The sequence below is a fragment of the Lytechinus pictus genome, chromosome 19, assembly GCF_037042905.1.
Source record: "Lytechinus pictus isolate F3 Inbred chromosome 19, Lp3.0, whole genome shotgun sequence".
Lineage (NCBI taxonomy): Eukaryota > Metazoa > Echinodermata > Echinoidea > Temnopleuroida > Toxopneustidae > Lytechinus > Lytechinus pictus.
The window spans coordinates 8,885,842-8,906,205 of NC_087263.1; the positions used below are offsets into that span (position 1 = coordinate 8,885,842).

The 20,364-nt window shown below is 35.9% G+C and overlaps 1 protein-coding gene across 1 annotated transcript; it reads left to right on the forward strand.

The window, feature by feature from the left end:
* The first annotated feature begins 5,341 nt into the window (after positions 1-5,341).
* LOC135157666 (uncharacterized) lies at positions 5,342-16,237 on the forward strand. The gene is made up of 2 exons (XM_064114062.1): positions 5,342-5,485; positions 16,010-16,237. Exons 1-2 carry the CDS (start codon positions 5,342-5,344, stop codon positions 16,235-16,237), a joined length of 372 nt encoding a protein of 123 aa, XP_063970132.1.
* Positions 16,238-20,364: the final 4,127 nt, after the last annotated feature.

Here is a 20,364-nt window from a genome sequence, read left to right on the forward strand (position 1 = left end):
ATGAGATGACATATTAGCTGGCACTGTAAGAGTAACCTGTCACATATACATGGTTAAACCACAATTTAAAACCATAATTTGAATTAAACCCGAGTACAGATTGCGGCCCTATGGCTCGACCTGTACGCCTGCGAGTGGAAGAATCACTGCACAAACCTTTGAGGCATTTTTTGGCATGCTTAGATTGTTTTGTTTCAAGCAAGTAACGTATTCAATAAATCATTATCTCACAAGGGCACTTCCCCAAAGCTGCCTCAACCATTATTGCAACCCCGTTCATAATAATCACACCAAAGTCCAGCATGTCCAATGGGACTTCAATTAGCGAAACACATGTATTTCTTAATGGGGATTACCACTTCCCAGCCATCATGACCATGTGTTACGATTGTCCATTGTTGGAATATCAGGGTGCCGAGCAGAAGCGTAATGAACCAAAAAACTCGAAGGAGTCAGATTTGGCAGATAGACCGAAAGATATAAAATTTAAAAAAAGATGCGAGCGAGCGAAACTACCGATCCAGATTTTGATGTTTTTAATACAAACATATTATTTGGGGTTTAATTGGGACATAAGAAGCAGAGGATAATATAGCATGTCTCTCTTTCCATTTCCCTTCCTTTTTTGTCTCCATTATGTTTCGGGTCATGAAACATTTGGTCTCTATATTATTCGATATACTGTAGTATATTTTCGCCATCTTCTTCTTCATCTACTCCTCCTCAATTCCCCATTTTCTCCTTAAATCTCCCTTTTGTCATAAACTTATTCTGATTATTCTTTTTTTGTATTCGTCTTCTCCAGATTCCGCTAAAATATATATTTTTGTCACCTCTACCATCAGCCTTGCACCTCCCCTTTTTTACCATATTGAATATATATTGTGTAACATGATATGCAAGCTACTTATGCAGATTCATATTGCTAAAATAATTTCACCGGATGCATTTTACAGTTCATCTTATTCTAATTTCATTTCAAACGTTACGTATCGTATACAAGATTGTTCAAATATAACCATTATCCTGAAAGTATCATTGTAGATGCCGATTTCTTCCTTGTTGACTTATTGATGTCTATATTTTGTTATTAACTTGTAAATTGAACATTATTTAGCGTGCTGGTTACCATAATTTCCTTCTCCTCCCCCCCCCCCCCCCCTCCTTATTCTTCCATCCTCATCCGCCCATCTTGTTCTTCTTCGTGTTTCTTCTTTCTCTCCTTGTACAAATCGTAGATATAATCTTTTTCAAACTCATCCCTGAAACTCCTTCTTCTCGAATACACTATCCATCAGTCCATAGTCATTTGAAACCCGCCATGACTGTATATAATATATATTCAAAACACATTTGGGATTTCCAAGTTTTCGTGGCCGTCGACTGCACTGCACCTAGTGTATTGGGAAGTGATTTCGAGGGGCCTCCATGATCTCCATTAAGGTTTCTGAAAATTTGAGAACACTGTAAGATATCCAATCTAAATGATTTAGATCACCAGTAACAGACTTGATCTCTTTAAGTGGAGGATGGTTAATCACAGGAGACAGTCGAGATGTGAACGGGTAAATTAAAAGTGCCACGTTGGAAACATTCGGAGATGAGAAATGCGTGCTACCGAGTAAGGTGATGTAATCAAAGCAAGTCATATAGTAATTAATTCAAGAAAAGAGAGACAAGTCTTGAAGTTTAAAGAGACACTTAAGAAGGTATAACTATTGGTTTATAGTGCTAAGGAGTAAGCCCAAACATTTCTTAGTATGGTTAATAAAATGCAAGCTATTTTTCGAACCAATTATCATGTTTACAATAAAATTAATGCACTGCTTATCGATGAGAAATTAAAAGCGGCATAAAGCTGAATGCCTAGATATTTATATATAAAACATAATATATATTAATATAGTAATATATTATATATTAAACATATTTAATGCATTATTTATTAAACATATTTAATGTATGAAATATCAAACATGTCTAATGTATCATATGTTATACATATAACGTATATATAAAAGAAAATAAAATTTGGAAAAGTAACAACTCAACGGGTTGGAATTCATGTCATTTCAGAGGTTCTTTGTGAATTAATGTTGTTATTTTTCCTGGCATTTATTCGAAACTAATACAGTGATAAATATTTTATGTTATAGTTTAACAGGAAAAGTTATTAAAATTATTAGCAAGAGGAAAGAGATAACGGTTGTTTGTATAATTCATATGAACGATCTTCATCTCTTTCCTCTTTCTAATAGTGTTTTAATAATTTGTCTTGTTCTTTTTTTGTTCTACCGACTTTAACTTGTCAGTCACGAATGTCGTTAGCTATGTGTGTTTGTTATTATCGAATCGTTTTCTTTTGGTAAGAATTAAGATATTGTGATTGGAGGAGTAAATCAATAAATACACTGTAAAAAAAGGATTGGGTAAAATTTTAACTAGCACGGGGGTAATTATGTGTCTAGTCAATTTGGTGCAGTATGTTTAAATACCCAATGCGGGAAGCATATTGTCCACTAAGGTTAAAAAAATAAGCAGCAATTACTTTAGAATGGGCAAACTTTTCTTCATACCGGATAAATAAAAATGCCCAAAATAAATACCCAATGTTGGTTGGACACATAATTATCCTCATGGAGCAGTTTTACCCGATATTTTTTAGAGTGCGCATTCGTGTTTCAGAACCTTTTGTTTTGTTGTTCTCTCTCAATAAGAGATGAGCAACCATTTATAACGAAACTCTAAATCAAAATACTATACTTTATAACACGGTGTCACAACGAGGGATAAAATATGATATTAAATTAAAGAGTTAAGTGATTCTATAATCTGGCAGAAATTTAATTACCTTTCAAGAAAAAATAGAATTTGAAGATTACGCCCCATCCGCCCCCTTCCTCAAGAAAACGAAAATACTAAAAGCATAATATGTACTTACAACTTAATTTTATAACAAAAATTACATATCTCAAAATATATATACATAATCATTTTGTGCAACAGCATGCCAATATCAATTACTTTTGATGATACCATGTCAATTAAAAAGCACAGTTTTCTGTCACCTTTGTCGTACTTTTTTCCTGAATCGATTTTCTGCACTCTAATCAGATCAAATGCTGTTCGATTATTGTTCCCATATATGCATAATTCATGTCAAATCATATCCTCGAGCTACATGTAGCACAATACAGATCGATGTCATGACATCATTTCTAGACAATGTCCCAAACATATTCATCAAAAGTTACCCATATAATCAGACTAGTACATCAGCCGAGTTATATCAAATGAAATTAGCTCATGTAGACATATTTTGAGTAATGTACAGAGTAGACGGAAATATTACAATGTACACCCCCGCCCCCACAAAAAAGATGAATAACTTGATAAATCGAATGGGAAGAAAATCAATGCAATAATACATTAAACATGATTGATAGATAATAATTTTATGAATAACTGTCATAAACAATCTACTTTTTATGAAAGCTTACCTTTAGCAAGTTTACATCTAGTGAAGATGAATGGTGTTTTTCTTCAGTTGCTGATAGATAAACTTACTTGGCTAAGCAGATCCACGTTAAAACATTTTGTTTGAAATTTGATAACCAAGTAGCATTCCGTTAAATTAAACTTCTGTCAGCATAACATCTTTTCACACGTTCCTCCCGAAAATTCGGAAAGTTCAAGATCGTCAGGTGTCTCCAACTGCACGCTGTTCAAACTAGACAGACAATTAGTTGTGTTTAGTAAGTGCCTGCGAGTGCGTGTCTAAACAGCACTGAGTGTGCTCGACGGTCTGCCAACAACCAGACGGAGGAGATTGATTTAGGGACGGTGCGCGCCACACGAACGAGCGATGTTTCGACTCGATGTCAACCGCCCAGCGAGCGACGATCGCGTTACAATGCTGATAGTCGGAAACTCTACCGTCTCTACGCCAACTACGAACATATTCACATTTTCCGAATCGGCATTTGAACGCCACCGCACACACACTGCAAAATCACTCCAACCTTAGCGCAAGAGGGGTGGACATCCGTGTATTTGCGCAGGTTCGCAATGCGCGTGCAAATGTACGACCTGCGCTGTGTCGGTACGGCGCTTTCAAAGGGTGATCGCGGGTTGTTTGAACTGATTTCAATCTCGGATAATTAATTGCTGGCCATGCTCATCGCGCAGCAGTTTTCTCTAGTCATCTAGTCATCAAGAATGCTGAAGTGCGATGCTTTTTCCCCGGGAACGTAACTTAAGTTTCAAAATGTTCTCGGCGGTGGGGAGACGCTGTGGTTGTGGGAATCGCCATTTGATAATCATAATGATGAAACGCGAATACGGAAAGTATTATCAAAGGGGTGATTAGGGTGGGGTCACGTTGTGAAATGGATAGCCGGAAGAGGACTATCAAAGTAAAAGAGAGAATACACTAGAGATGGCGAGAATAATCCACGAGAGTGATCTCCTAAACTAATATGCCCTGGATACTTGACAGAGAATCGCCTTCGCCGTTCTTTTTACATCATCAGTTTCTTGATAATAGACGGGTTCAGTGTTTGTGGCGGGTAGAGCAATAATATGATTTCTTTGGGATTGCCGGCTTCATGTCGATATAATTGTATACAAAACACGGTATAATTACTTTAGGGCAGTACTTGGTCACTGTATGGATACAATCATTCAGCTTCTTGCAATCATTGTTTAACTTGAATCCAAGACAAGCGGTATATAGTGATAATGATAATAGTTATAATAATAATGATAATATTAATAATCTTTATATATAGCGCAAATCACAGTTAAGCCTCTTAGCGCTCTAAAAAGATTGAGAAAGAAAATAAAAAATTATCGTATTGAACTTAAATATATCATTATACAAATTTGAGACTGAACTTAGAGAATATGGAACTAAATATAATGTACCAATATCAAGAAAATCAATCTTTTTCTCTGGTAACCGATGTAAATTGCGAAGTAAAGGAGAAACAGATTTTCGAGACCGTGTATTAGTGATAACCCTTGTAGCAGAATTCTGTATGCGCTGCAGTGTACTGATCAGTGTGTCGGACAAGCCATACAGTAGGCCATTACAATTATCAATATGGCTAATTACAAATGCATGAATAGGTCTTGCTTTACGTATCCTGATTAAAGTGACACCTAATTTTCCAATTTTGTGTAAACCATAAGAACTGATAATCAACATCTTGTTTATATGACTAGACAAGCTTTCATATGGACCTAGCGAGTCCCCCCCCCCCCGGGTTCAAGTGAGGAATGGCCAACCTGGCAATGTCTTAATCGCCTACGGTCTGGGACAGGACGGTGCAAAGTTCTTATGCAGAAATGGGGATACAGCATAGATGGGGACATTGCTTCCGAGTGTGGGGAGGATCAGACGATGCAACACCTTCAGGTCTGCCCCTCCTACATTGTACCAGAGTCGTGCACTGCCGAAGATCTGGAGTCCTTTAACCCCAAAGTCAGATCTTGTACCCTCCACTGGACAGGTCTTATATAGTGACCCGAGAAGAATAAGAATGACTAGACATTGTCAATTGATTATAAATCCTGGCTTCATTGCACTCTTTGATGGTTGCAGACTGAATCGAGTGTAAGAGACAGAAGAAAGCGAACTTCTTATTTGATGACGGGAAGACAAGTGAAAAAGTTCAGTTTTTCCTTCATTGATTGGAAGTCCATTTTCAAATGACCATGCTGATATTTCCTGCAGGCACAATTCTAGTTTATGAATCATATTCCACCAGTCATAACGATTAACTATGGCATAAAGCCGAGTGTCGTCAGCAAACATAGCATGATCAAATCCATGTGCCCTGATGATAATCTTCGTGGGGTGAGGAGCACATCGTAAAAAGAAAGGGGGCCAACACTGTACCTTGCGGCACTCCTCGTAGCAGTACTTGGCTGGCAGATTTCTTGTCTCCAATGACAAAAGACTGAAAACAACCAGTGATGTATGATTCAATCAAATTAAGCAGCACCTGCCAGTGAATCAAAATCTGCTGCGCAGCCGACGGAGAAGGATACCATGAGATGACGTGTCAAAGGCTGCCGAGTTATCCAACATTAGAAGAACTGCCTCTTAGCCACAGTCTAATCGAAGGAGGAGATCATTGCAAACCTTTAACAAAGCTGTTTTACAACTATTGTTTTTGCGATATGCGGATTGCATGTTATGATTCAAGTAGTTCAATGACAGATAAGACTGTATCTATCACATCCAATGGCTTTAGATGGGAAATTTAGATTAGCAATTGGTCCGTAAATATTCAGTTCATCAGCCAGCATTCAATTCACTTTTCTTCATAAGTAGTTTGTCCTGAGCATGCTTCAAGGAATCGGGAAGCAATGCTTGGTCAAACGATAAATTGGACCGAGCACATCCTTGCACTGCTTTAGAAGTTGGGTGGGGATTGGAGCAAGTTCTCGAGTTGACGAGGGAGAAGCACTAAAGGAATTCAAATTACGATATCAGACATCAGATTATGCTTTTGTTAATCTTAACAAAGTTATGACTTCTAACCCCCCCCCCCTCCCTCCCCCCCCCCCCACAAAATTGCATGAACGATGCCAGGATGCTTACAGGGCAGTTGCCTTGGCGTGTATCAATATTTTATTTTTCTTTATTCTCGGCTCTGTCATTTTTTTTTCATTAAAACGATGTACAAACTTAGTGGACCGTGGACGGCTTCTCCCTGCACCCTAAAAATCAATGACGTTTGTATGGGGATCATGACTATATATTAAACATACAAAATCGGCAAAGAAAGTGGTCTACAGATGTCAAAAATGGGAGGCCTTGAAAAAAAAGCCGTAAAGGACCATTCTCATAAAGATATGAGAAAAGTAATATTTGATCCCGGGGCCCTGGCCTGCATGACATGTGCCTTTCCTAACATGCTAACTGAGCTTTCAGGGCTACCGATATCGAGGCATTGTTACCACTTTTAACCGTCGGCGTAGCGCATGCTTTGGCTTTTCATTGAGACAGATCATTCTCCCAAAGCCGGACAACGGATTTCTTCTTTGGAAAAAAAATGGGTAATATTTCAAGGATTTTTAAAAAAACAGGAAGGGGGAAAAAAATATTTTGACTGTTTTGGGACATAATTATAGCATATAATTTTGAGTTTATCTTATTTGCTGATGACACCACAATTATTGCATCAGTTCATAATCTTTTTAATTTAATAAACAAAACAAATAGTGAACTGATTAAAATTACTAACTGGTTTAATGCAAACAAACTAATTGTCAACTATGAAAAAACAATTTTTTTATATTTCTCAAACAAAAATACTGTTCATAATCAATTGAATATTTCCTTAATTATGAATAATGTCAATCTTACAATGACCAGAAATGTTAAATTTCTTGGAGTCACCCTTGATGATAAGATTAATTTCAGTGAGCATAGATTGGAAATATGTAGGAAAGTATCAAAAAGTATAGGCATTTTATTTAAACTTCAATCTATTCTTCCCGAAAAAAAATATCTGATAATGCTATACAATTCTTTAATCCTTCCTTATTTACAATACTGTAATATAGCATGGAGAGGGACAGGTTCAACAAAACTTGAACCCTTGCACACACTTCAGAAAAAGGCTTTACGAATTTGTACATCTTCTCATTTCCTTGCCCATTCTCAACCAATATTTTTTAGACTTAAAACGTTGAATATTTTTGATATTCATACTTGCCAAACTGCTATTCTAATGTTCAAACTAAAAAAAACAATATTACCTAGCAATATCTCTTCATTTTTTCAACAAAATAAGCATATTCATTCTTACATTACCCGACAAAGTTCAAAATTACACTATTCAAAAGTAGAAAATGATCGCTCGCTGAGATTAATCCGTCATCAAGGTCCTCGGATATGGAATACTCTGAATGTGAATGTTACATCATGCAGCTATTTAAACTCTTTTAAACAAAAATGTAAATCAAGCTTGCTATCTACTTATAGTCACTAAATATATTTTTTTTCCTCTCTAATAATTGGATAATATGTATGTACATTGTGCTTTACCGGTATTTGATGCGTCTCACTCTTTTTTTTTTTCATTTACAAATTTTAGAGTGACTTGTTCCAGGCACAATTGACTAGGCACAAATACCTCCCCCCATGCCTGTGTGATTGACTGTGTGGTGTGGATGTGTTTGTTTTGTTTTTGCTTTGTTACTCTGTTTAAACGCTTTTTTTATCATCTTCTTTGTGTACACAATCTACAAATTTTTTTTTCCTGGGGGGAACATTTAACCCACAAGCTTTGCTTTTTAGTTCCCCCCTTTTTCCTCATCTACTATATTATTGTACATGAATTATGAAATGCATTTTTTCTGCTCTCTTTATGTATGTAAATATTTAATGACTAGAAATGCATTTATAATGTTATGTGTTGTAAATATGAATTTGATTTTTTTACTAATATGGAAATAAAGACATTGAATTGAATTGAATTGAATTGAAATTGAATTGAATTATTTTAATTCTTTTTTGGAGTTGGAACATGTAATTCCCATTGCCTTTAAAGTGACGTTTACGTGTCCATGCATACATACGTTGAATAACATGTACTTTCAACAGACGATTCTAATATAAAAACTCAGATTTAACTGTTGCAGGAACTCAAAACCTCGATCGTGTTCCTATTCGTTATATAAACACTACATTACGGATTGCCAAATCACTACTCAAAAGGAAACTCGACGATTGCCAATTTTTATCGTACAATCGGTGTTCATCACGCGGGCAGTCACCTGTATGCTGGTGAAAGGGAAAGGGAAACTAATCATGAACAGGCTTCAACCACCCCCCCCCCCCTTCCTAGAAAGAATTTGATGCCATTTTCTTGATCATCGAATAGATCATGCTTGGTAGTACACTTGGATATCGCAAAGCAGATTGTTGTTATATTTTTTATAGAATCTGATAAGATCTAAAGAGCCCTTACATCATCGTCTTCATTACAATAGCCTTCCCTGTTGGCCTACCTTTATCCAAAGTTATGTCACTTCTGGTTACTGAACCACGCTAAATTGTTAGTTACGTAAGTGACCAATTAGTTCTGGGGGAGTATTCCTGTGTAATTAAAATATTATTATTTGGAATGATGAATGTTCGTGAACAAAAATAGTATAAAAAGCACATTGGATCCCCCACGTATAGGTATTCCAACAATATCGTAATTAGGTGACCTGAGCCCCGTTGCAGAAAAGTTACCCTATCAGTAAATTTGCTATCCAATGGTAACTTGCATGGAATCCTTGATTCTGATTGGCTGTTGGTCATCGTTACCATAGTGGTTACCATTGGATGGCAAAGTATATTAGTAACTTTTATGCAACGGGGCCCAGACATAGCTCAGGTAGTAAATTTTCTACCAAGCTGCTAGAGAACACGTTAAGACCCTTCTAGATCGAATTCTGTGAAAGATATGGTATTGAGGTAAATGTGTCGCATTTAATCCCTTTCCCCTCCTTTTTTTGGGGGGAGGATCTCCTGCATTTTCATATGTCGTGAATTCCCCCCCCCCCTCATCATCTGTACGACATTGCACTATCAAACTAGATGCACGTCCCATAGACGAAACCGACTTTAGGCCTGTATGGAGTCGGTTTCGTTGTTATGACTGTATCATATTACACACAAATTACAACAGTCACCAGGGCTCCGTAACACAACGGTTAGCGCTTACTCGCTAATTTGAAAGAGCAATTCTGATTGGTTCCTGGTCAGTCTACTGAGCGAAATGCGCATGCAACGATGGTCCTGATAGGTCAATTTATTTAGCGATTGAGACTTACCTTTTTTGTTACGGGACCCTGGGGAGACGCACTTTTTACTTGTGACACGGCAAATAATTGCTTTCACTGACACCAGCATCTTGTGCAAACCATTTTTATCTTGTTAATAACTTCGAAACATCACCAGATACTTCAGCTGTAGTAAAGGATATTATGCAGCATAGACCCTCAAAATCCTGCCGTTCTCTTTTCCCCCCGCTCCTTTTTTTTATATTTCGTAAGATAGAGCAAATTCCCCACACATTGGTAATTGTTCTAATTACAAATCATTCCCGAGGGGTAGCTTCTCATCATGCTATAAAGCACTGATATGGCAAGCAAGGCCCAAAAAAATCAGTACACAAAATGAGCAGTATTTCGTTAGGTAAATTAATAACTACATATGCCAACCTTTGCAGTTAACTTTCCGAATTGGAGTTTTGCATGCATTAGGGTTAGTTCAAATATGTATGTAGACAACAGAACACTTTATGCTCACGTTTTAATCCCGCAGTATATTTTGGACGTATATCATATACATGTATTTGGTTGAGTATTTAATACATTTAAAATTGAGAGCGGGTATAGAAAAAAATGTAATTTGACATGCCAGGCATCTAGATGGAAATCTCGCCAAGATTTTAAAGAAAAAATGTGATGGCTGTTTTGGTTAACTATTGGTATGATTATTTTAAATGCTTTAATTATGATTTTTTTTCCGATGCTGGAGCCGGGTCTGTCTTCTAATAACGCACTTTCCTCCAATGTAGCGTTAAAATACCTCTGCACCAAGAGTGATGGCCTGAAATCGATTAAGCTATTAATGGCATATTTTGCCTGCCATACAGCTGTGACATTTATTCTGCATGGTCAGTCTCTTTTCACATTATGTACCTGACATGTGCTGCATCCTGAAGAAATAGAGCATGCTTTTAATGGGGCTCTCCCATTGGGGCTCGCGGTGCTGATTTTTTTTCGGTTGATTTCAGTTGAGATTTATCGTTTGTTCATCTTCTGTCAGCCAACAGAGGGCGTTAATATCCCCCGGAGAGCACCGTGTTTTTTTTTTTTTTTTTTTTTTTTTTAATGAATTGCCCAAGTTGAGTGAAGAAAATAAGGATTTTTGTGAAGGGCCAATATCATTTGAAGAATGCTATAAAGCGGTAAAGGAAATGAAATGGAATAAGTCACCAGGTAATGATGGTTTTACAGCTGAATTCTATTTTACGTTTTGGCCAATTTTAGGGAAATTTATTGTTGAAGCATTTAATGAAAGTTTTGATACAGAAATGTTATCAAACTCGCAGAGACAGGGAGTAATTACCCTAATTGAAAAGGATGGAAAAGATCATTTGTATATGAAAAACTACAGACCAATAACACTTCTTAATGTAGACTACAAAATATTGTCAAAAGTTTTAGCTAAAAGGGTAAAAGAGGTACTAGGGGACATTATTCATTTTGACCAAGTAGGGTATGTTAAAGATAGGAATATTGGAGAGGCAGTGAGGTTAATAGACGATGTATTCTTTCAATCCTTGTATCAGCCAGTAGGATTTGTAATTGCTGTAGATTTCGAAAAAGCATTTGATTGTATATCACATAGACTTCTATTTAAAGCATTGGAATCTTTTGGTTTTGGTAAAGTATTGTGCTCTTGGGTTAGAATTCTTTATAATGATGTTAGTAGCTGTGTGATGAATGGGGGACACTCAACTGGATATTTTGAGGTTAAAAGAGGAGTAAGACAAGGAGATCCCCTCTCTCCTTATTTATTTATTATAGCTATTGAATTACTTGCTAATTCTATTCGAAATGATCCGGGTATTGAAGGGATTGGGTTTGGTGAAAGAAAAATAAAACAAGTATTGTACGCAGATGATTGTACATTGTTTCTAAAAGACACGTACTCAGTTAATAGGGTGAAGAAAGTCTTCGGAGAGTTTGAGAAATTGAGTGGTTTGAAAATAAACATGGATAAGACAAATTTTATGTGGTTGGGGGAAGAATGTGATAGGCCGGTTTTACCTCTGTTTGGACATAGAATGCAATATATACAAATTTTAGGGGTATATTTTTCACGAGACTCCAAAATAAAAGATGACCTAAATTATAAAGAAATTTTGAGTAAAATCAAAAGATTAATTGGATGGTGGATGCAACGAGATCTGACAATGTTTGGTAAAATTAGATTGTTAAAAATGCATGTATTTTCAAAATTAAATTATGTTTCTTCTCTTATTTCAGTTCCTCAAAATATCTTTAAAGAAATTGAAAAGATTTCTTTTAATTTCATTTGGGGTGGAAATGACAGAATAAAACGGAAAATTCTATATCAAGATTATTGTGCAGGGGGACTCAAAGTAACTAATTTTGAAGTTTTCATTAAAACTCAGAGAATTATGTGGATTAAAAGGCTGCTATACGGTGAGAAATATTTAGGTTGGAAAGTAACCTTTGACTACTTCTTTAGATTATTGGGAGGCCGGAGTATATTTCTTTGTAATTATGATGCAAATAAAATAGACTTACAAGGTATACCAATATTTTATAAAGATATGTTGAAAGCATGGCAAGATTTGGATCAATGTAGAAACTTTGAGGAAAACAAGATCAATCCTGTGATTTTTAACAACAGATTTATATGTCTTCATAATAAACCGTTTTTTTGATGTTGAACTCTTTCGGAAAGGTATATTTCAAGCATCAGATATTATTGTAGGAGGTCAACTAAGACCAGTCTCATATTTCCATAACCGGGGTTACACTGCTGATAATCTGCTGATGATTCAAAGAATTTTTTCTGTGATTAAAAAAGAATGGATACAAAGTGATTTTATAGTTATAGATAGTGAAAATTTTCAAATAGAACTGAAGATCTTTGGTTACCTACATAAATTTATGGATTTAAAAGCCAGATATATATATAATTACTTTATTGAGCAATTTCAAAAAGAGTACACTCTAAAGGTTTATGATGGACATTGTGAATATGATCTTGGAATAGGGGAGTTGAAAGAAACCTTTACAAGATTGAAGAATGCTTTTATATGTAGTAAACAAAGGGAGTTTCAGTACAAACTATTACATGGGGTAGTGTATACAAAAGAAAAGCTCTTCCAATTTGGTTTTGAGTCAGACAATTTTTGTTCTTTTTGTAAACAACAGGTAGAAACATACCAACATTTATTTTTAGATTGTTTAAAGGTTAAACAGTTATGGAAGGAGGTCATCAAAAAGCTTCATTTAAAGGAAGTTAGGATTGATGATTGGAAAACAATTTTCATCGGTCTATCTGGTAAATGTGTGAGAATACATGCAATAAACTGTATAATCTTTCTGCTAAAACATATAATTTTTATTTCCAGAGAAAAGGGCGAACCACCGTCCGTACAAAAAACAACAGATATGATTAAAGGTTACAGAAAAGAAGAATATAATATAGCCAAGAAAACAGGGAATTTGGGAGTACACTTAAGAAAATGGGAACAAATTGGTGCATTTCTTTGACTTATCATTTATCGTATTCTATTTTATTTTATTATTTTTTTTTTCTCAATGATACAAAGTTACAGATCGACAGACCAGAACGGATGTGCTACCTGTTGTATGATGTGTGTGCGTGAGGGTTTTTGTGTGCGTGTATGTGTGTGAGGGTGCGTGGGTGAGTGAAAGATTATATATATTTAATCTTCCTCTTAAAGGAGCATAGAGTTTCATGAAAAAAGTAGTTTATTTGACTTGACATAATTTTAAAATAAAAAATATTGAAATAATTTTATGCTATATTATGTACTTTTGGGGGGAAAAAAAATGTTTCACATTGTCATAGAAGAGAAATTTGGCAGTTTAATTTCATTTGTAATAATTTTTAAAAATATTTGTAATCTCATTGATATTGATATATTTATTTGTTTGATTGTTTATTGATTGTATAGATGCAAAGAATATTTATTTATATGAATTGTGATTGTCAACTTATTGATTTGAAAGAGGAAGAAAATAAAATATCATTCAAAACAAAAAAAAGTGTTTCGACCGCGTGGGCGCACGCCTCTAATTAACCCTCCGTTCAATTTATTTTATTCTCATTTTCAGAGAGTGAATATAACAACAAGCATATGCATAATATACTAAGCAGAATATAACGTCATCATAGATACTTCAGTTACAAATAATACACAAAAGTGATCGGTAAATAAATAAGTCGTAGTCCCAAAACACATTTTGATAATCAAATAATTGAAAATTACAAGTCATAGTTGACATATATGAAAATGAAAATGACGGACTTAAAAAAGCAAAGTTTGTATCGGTAAGCCCCTCAAAAACAGATCATATGTTGAAAATATCCGATCAAGATGGTAGCCTCTCATTAATGGTGTTTTTGTGAGTGATCGGCATGTGACGAAAAGGAACCTCTGATCCAGGTATATGATATACCCTGAGGAACCAGTAAGCATTAGCCATCATTCTGGTTAATAAAGAGAGCATTCATATACAATGGTGCTAAAAATTAAGTAAATCCACCAGAAATTGAAATATATAAAAGTGTTCAAATTTTGAAGTTTAATGGTGAAGTGAGGTGATAACATATTACATCCAGTATAGTTTGATTTTCTGGGCTCGCCAGACATTGTACATGTACATTAATTTTTAGCATTGTTGTCTACATTCAACATTCAGCATGAACTAGTGCATTACAATCACTAGCGTACCTAAGGCGTACCAGGGGGGCAGACTGCCCCCCCCCCTGACGAGTCACAACTCATGCAGGGGACGTATCCCTGCCCCCCCCCCTGACGAGTCACAACTGATCCAGGGGACGTGCCCTCCCCCCTTTTGAGAAGCCAAATTAATAATTTATAATGTAAAAATGCAATGAAAACAGACGTGTACCCCCTCTACTGAACCTGAAGACTTTTTTTTTTTTTTTTGCTTGTCAATTTTTTTCTGGTAAGAAATCCTTTTTTTTGGTTGAAAACCTTTTTTTTTTTTTGCTTGACAAATTTTTTTGTGGTAAGAAATCCTTTATTTGTGGTTGAAGACCTTTTTTTTTTTTTTTTTTGCTTGTCAAATTTGTTTGTGGTAAGAAATCCTTTATTTGTGGTTGAAGTCCTTTTTTTTTTTGCTTGTCAAATTTTTTCGCGGACGAAATATCCTCCAAAAAATTTGCCCCCCTTTTGGAAAATCCTAGGTACGCCAGTGATTACCATGGACCTTTACGTCCATTGGTTCAATAACCTTTTAGCATCCTCGAAGATTCCAATATATAGATCCATGAATGTCATTACATTTACCTCAAGAAAATGAAATTTCTGCTAGATACGGCAAAGGATCGTAAATATGGATCATGGGATTGGCTTGTTTTGACAGATGGCGCTATAAAGATCCGGGCTGAAAGAGGAGAAGCGGAGAAAATTCGTTGCTGTTGTTGTTCTTGATCCTGCGGTTCATGTTTTTGTCAAAAATAGATAAAGGAATAGAATGAAACAGTCATGAAAGGAAAAAAGGTGATTGATTTGTTTCGTTCTCATCCATGTTTATCTACATATAGCAATTTCATTTCATTTATTCATTGAAATACTACGAACATTCATCAATCTTCCTGTTGGAAAATGATATAGCAATCCGTCGAAATTTGGCTGTTAGTTTGATGAAGTAATCACTGACATTACTGAGGGAGTCTTGCATGTCCAATGTTGTTAAATCACATAAAACACTTATACACTCTAAAAAAAATATTGGGTACAAATGATTCATGAGGGTAATTATGTGTCCAACCAACATTGGGCTTTTTTTTTGGGGGGGTGGGCATTTTTATTTATCCATTGTGATGAAACTGTTGCCCACTCTAAAGCAATTGCTGCTTATTTATTAACCTTACTGGACAATATGCTTCCCGCAATGGGTAATATACTGCCCAAAATTGGTTGGACACATAATTACCCTCGTGCTTGTTAAAATTTTACCCAATATGTTTTACAGTGTACTCGATGATGATTGATAGACGGCATATACCATATATTCTGTGCATGACTGTAGCCTATATTTTTTTTTCCAAGGTTTGTGTGGATTTACGGGTGATAATTATCATTTGGGGGGATTACTGCAATTTATGCGACGCATGGATATCCAACATCTGCACTATCAGTGGCCCTTTTGAGATGATAAGAATAAAAAGAACTAGAAGAAGTACAAGGAGAAGAAGAAGAAGAGGAGGAGGAGGAGGAGGAAGAAGAAGAAGAAGAAGAAGGGAAAGAAGAAGAAGAAGAAGGAGGATGAGGAGGAAGAGGAAGAAGAAGACCACCACGACGACGACGACGAGGAAGGAGAAGAAGACAGCCAGAAGAAGGAGAAGGTTAAGGAAAAGCGGAAACAGAATGTAGAGAACAACCAAACAAAAGAAGACAAATAATTTAGAAGACAAAATGCAAAAAGCGGGTAAATAAGTAACGCCCAAGCCACCTTTTCTTCAAGAACCCAATTGCCAATTTGGCGATGGTGACTGGCAAAATAACAAGTAGGTCCAGATGAGGATGTTCATAACCTGATTAATCCACCAATTCCTCCAAGCTCAAATATATAGCTCCGATTCCGTTGCTTGTTCATATCAATGTGCGCATTGCTTGTTATGGACTCTGATCGATGTCCCTGGCCGTAATACCGGATGACTTGAATAGCCAGACCACTGGGAAATTGTCAGGTATAAATGATGTGGATATGTTTCCACCTATACAGTATGTGCCTCGCATAAATTTATTCATGGAAATAGCATGATTTCATTACGAATTTAAAGGTAAATTAAGAGAAGTTGTTAAAAAAAAACGAGAAAGTCTTTAAGATGAAGGCTCACTGTCGATCTACATCGGTTTACGTGAAGCCAACTTTGTAACCTTATACCTCGTTTCGGAAATATGGTTAAAACACAATATCCTAGAATATTTTTTATTTTCGGTTGCGGGACCCCCCCCCCCCCTCCCGACACACACACATGATTGTACGCCTCAGTTATTGTCTTTATTACTGACAAAAAAATAAGAATACGAAGAAGAAATAAGTTCATGAAGTAGGGGAATTTCTTTTGGCATAGCTTCGCATCATTTAAAGGGAAAGTTCACCCTGACGAAAAGGCTATTGTAAAAATAGAAGAAAAAATAATGATAAAAATTATTGGTGAAGGTTTGACAGAAATCCATTAAAGATTAAGAAAGTTATTAGATTTTGTATATGTGACGTCACATACCAGCAGCTGCCCTATATGTTATGTCGTATAAAATGCATAAATTTCAATGTTTTAAGGATTCGTGATTATTCTTCTTTCGGGAGAGGGTGTGAAATAATTTGTCTGTTGATATACTAATATGCTTTTCACACTGCACTTTTTTTCCTTAACCCCGGGAAATTGGAGGGGCTAAGGGGGGTCTTAGCCCCACCAATTTCCCGGGGTTAAGCTTAGCCCACTTCGTTTTCACACTACGTTTTAGCAAAGTGGGCTAGCACGGTAAATAGTACGGTACTATCTGGCCCTGCAAAAAAGCAGGGTTAGCCGGCTTATTGTGGTGCTAGCACCGCAATTGCGGTGCTAAGAGAATGCAGTGTGAAAACGAACAGGGCTAAGGAAAGTGGGGCTAAGCATTTAGCCAATCACGGAATTCGAATTGCACATTAATCACGCTCTGTATGGTAAAATCATCAATATTCATGAGCTGAGGGATAGTCCGGGGTTAATGCATTATCCCCGGCTGAGCAGATAGTATGGGGTTAAGAAAGACAGTGTGAATCAAAAAAAAGATAGTATGGGGTTAAGGATAGTCCGGGGTTAAGGAAATGCAGTGTGAAAAGCATATAATAGTACAATAATACCGATTTTCATTATTTAATGACATTTCGTTGTTTTTTTTTAATTCACAATACATCAAATGGTTGAATTTTTCTTATAACTTATCATTGACGGATTTTCCTAAAACTTTCACCAATACTTCGTATAATTTTTTTTTAGAAAATGTTTCTGTCAGGGTAAACTTTTTTTTTTCTAAATAAGAAAGGGAACATAGCACTGGACCATTTGAATTGTGTATTAATCTGGAGAAATTATACCTCCCCATCATTATCCTTCTTGAACGGAATATAAGGGTGGATATACCGTTCTTCATGAAGCTTTAGATATTTATCACTAATATCCTGTCTTCAAATGCTCTTATCTAATGTCAGTCCAAACTAATTCCTTTCCAGTGTTATGTATAATTTGTATGTAAACAGCAAAAAGGGGTGTTGCATTGGAGTTTGTCAGTCGTCGTAGAATCGCCGATAGAAATGGTGTATTAATGTGGAGTAATATTATATCCCTACCATTATCACTTATCCCTTTGAATATCATCCTACTTTTAACTTCTGATGTTTATCAGCAATTTCCTGATTGCAAATGCTTTTAGAATTGGCGATGTTTCTTTTTGATCAACACACTCTTCTTTATAATTGCTTTGGGCTATCGGTATCATGGGCATAGGGAAAGTTAAAAACAATTTCCCTGAAGATTCCTGTATGCTTTACATTCCCTAAAGTTTATATGTTATTAGAGAAAGAGGAGTAATCTCCTGATTAATATCCGAGAATAAGCATGATAAGGGAAGCAATTTAATTGTTTGAAGAAAACGAAGAAAAAAAATTTGTAGAAACAAAACCACTTTGTTCTTCGTGACATGAAGTATTTTGGATATATTTATAATTCTGTGTTATGTTTTTTTGTATTTCCAGAAGTGAACAAACTATTTTAATGTATATTATTAAAGAAATAATTGGGGAAAATAACTCCAATAAAGGATTAGAGGATGACGAGAAGTAGGAAAGACCATTCTTATTTTGATACGACGGACCGTCCTGCTCATTGTGTAAAATTTGAATATACTAAATTACTGAAAACTCTATCGGAGAAAGGGAGAAGACATCCCCTATAAACCAATTTGAATAGCTGGACTTTTGATATAAATTTTCCTTTTTTTCTGTTTGACTTAAGTTTCACTTGGAAAATATATTCAGAGGAGTGCGCCCTGCATGCGAGTGAAAATATAGAATGAGATAAACGCCATCTATCGTCAAGTGCAAGCGATTACTGGTGGTATCAAAGGCTTAATTCATTTCCCATAGACTCGTGTGTTAAAGTGGCACTTAAAAAGAATTCATAAAAAATAAGGAGGAAAATCGAGGGTTGAATGTTTACTACCAGTGCATAGGATAAATGTCTGACATTCCATATCTGACCAGAAAAGGGTACCTCGACCGGCTCATTTTAAAAATCAGCATTTATGAAGACTACACCTGACGGGATCAAATTCATCACTTGAGAGAGTAAAATGGCCCTAATTCTTCCGCCAGTAAAAAAAATAGTTCCAAAGTATTGATATATCTTTCCTATTTCGAAAAAAGGAAGTTCAGGAGGTACCCTCCCTAGAATCAGTGTTAGATTGTCAATCATATTCATTCGTTTTTGTCAATCAGCAATATCAAATTTAAACATTGAGCTATGGGTTGGCTCGAATGAATATCTTTCGCCAGCCAATTCTAGTTAGGCCCGTGTAACCTTTATTATATGACACATGAAGGTTTCTTTTTAAATTGCATTACTAATTGCTTTTCTTTAACATCTGTACACTCACTTTATAACACAGAAATGCATGAAATAAACATATGTGTTATGTAATGACCAATTTTAACATTACTTCTATATGTCTAGTGCCCTATTAAAGGATTTACACACATCCTACCTGCCTTTATATATAGTTCAACAATGGATACCATGTAGGACCCAAAGTCCTATAATGCAAAAGTGTAGATATGCATAGTGTGCATATCTGGATGCAAGAACTGCCCATAATATAAATACCAGATTTACATGAGTTAAATGAGATAACATTAAAAAGAGATGATAATTAACATACAAGCATAATATACATTCACATCTTCCTATGACAAGGGGTGGAACAGAGAGAGAGAGAGGGGGGTTAGATGTCTTGCATTCTAAAGGGGTGGGGGCTAGAAATAAGTAAAAGTTAGAAAAAGATATCAGTCAGTAGCACTCATTCTCACCCCTCCCCCGCAGACATACTTACTATGCTTTTCTCTACCATCCTTCCTCCCGCCTTCCTCTTGAATCCACCATTCTTCAGTTACATTCTAAGGTTCTCTCTTCTCCATCCCTTCCCCACGAACAATTTTCACAATTTCATGGACTATCTAATGTTTAGTATTGTAATGGGTGCTATACACGAATACAGCAGTGCTCGTTGGTATACGAAAACATGAAACGCAGAGACTAACGTTAGCCTACACAGCCTCTAGCCTCGGTATACAAACACAGAACTACTAATCACAATTCGTTACCTGATAAACCCCTCTATAGCCTTGCACATAACCATTAAGTTCAGTTTTTGGACCTCTTGATGATTGAAACATGCATACTAGTGAAAATAATTTGCTACTGAAGAGTTTGGGCTGGTATTTCATCCACTAGGGAATTCCCCTCGTAATAGGCTATAGTCTTGGTAT

Bases quoted from the DNA above. Each gene is read 5' to 3' on its own strand.
- LOC135157666 (XM_064114062.1), top strand. From the start codon at position 5,342: ATGCAGAAATGGGGATACAGCATAGATGGGGACATTGCTTCCGAGTGT. The intron at 5,486-16,009 runs GTCAGATCTTGT...AAAAAGAACTAG, and splicing joins TGGAGTCCTTTAACCCCAAA to AAGAAGTACAAGGAGAAGAA.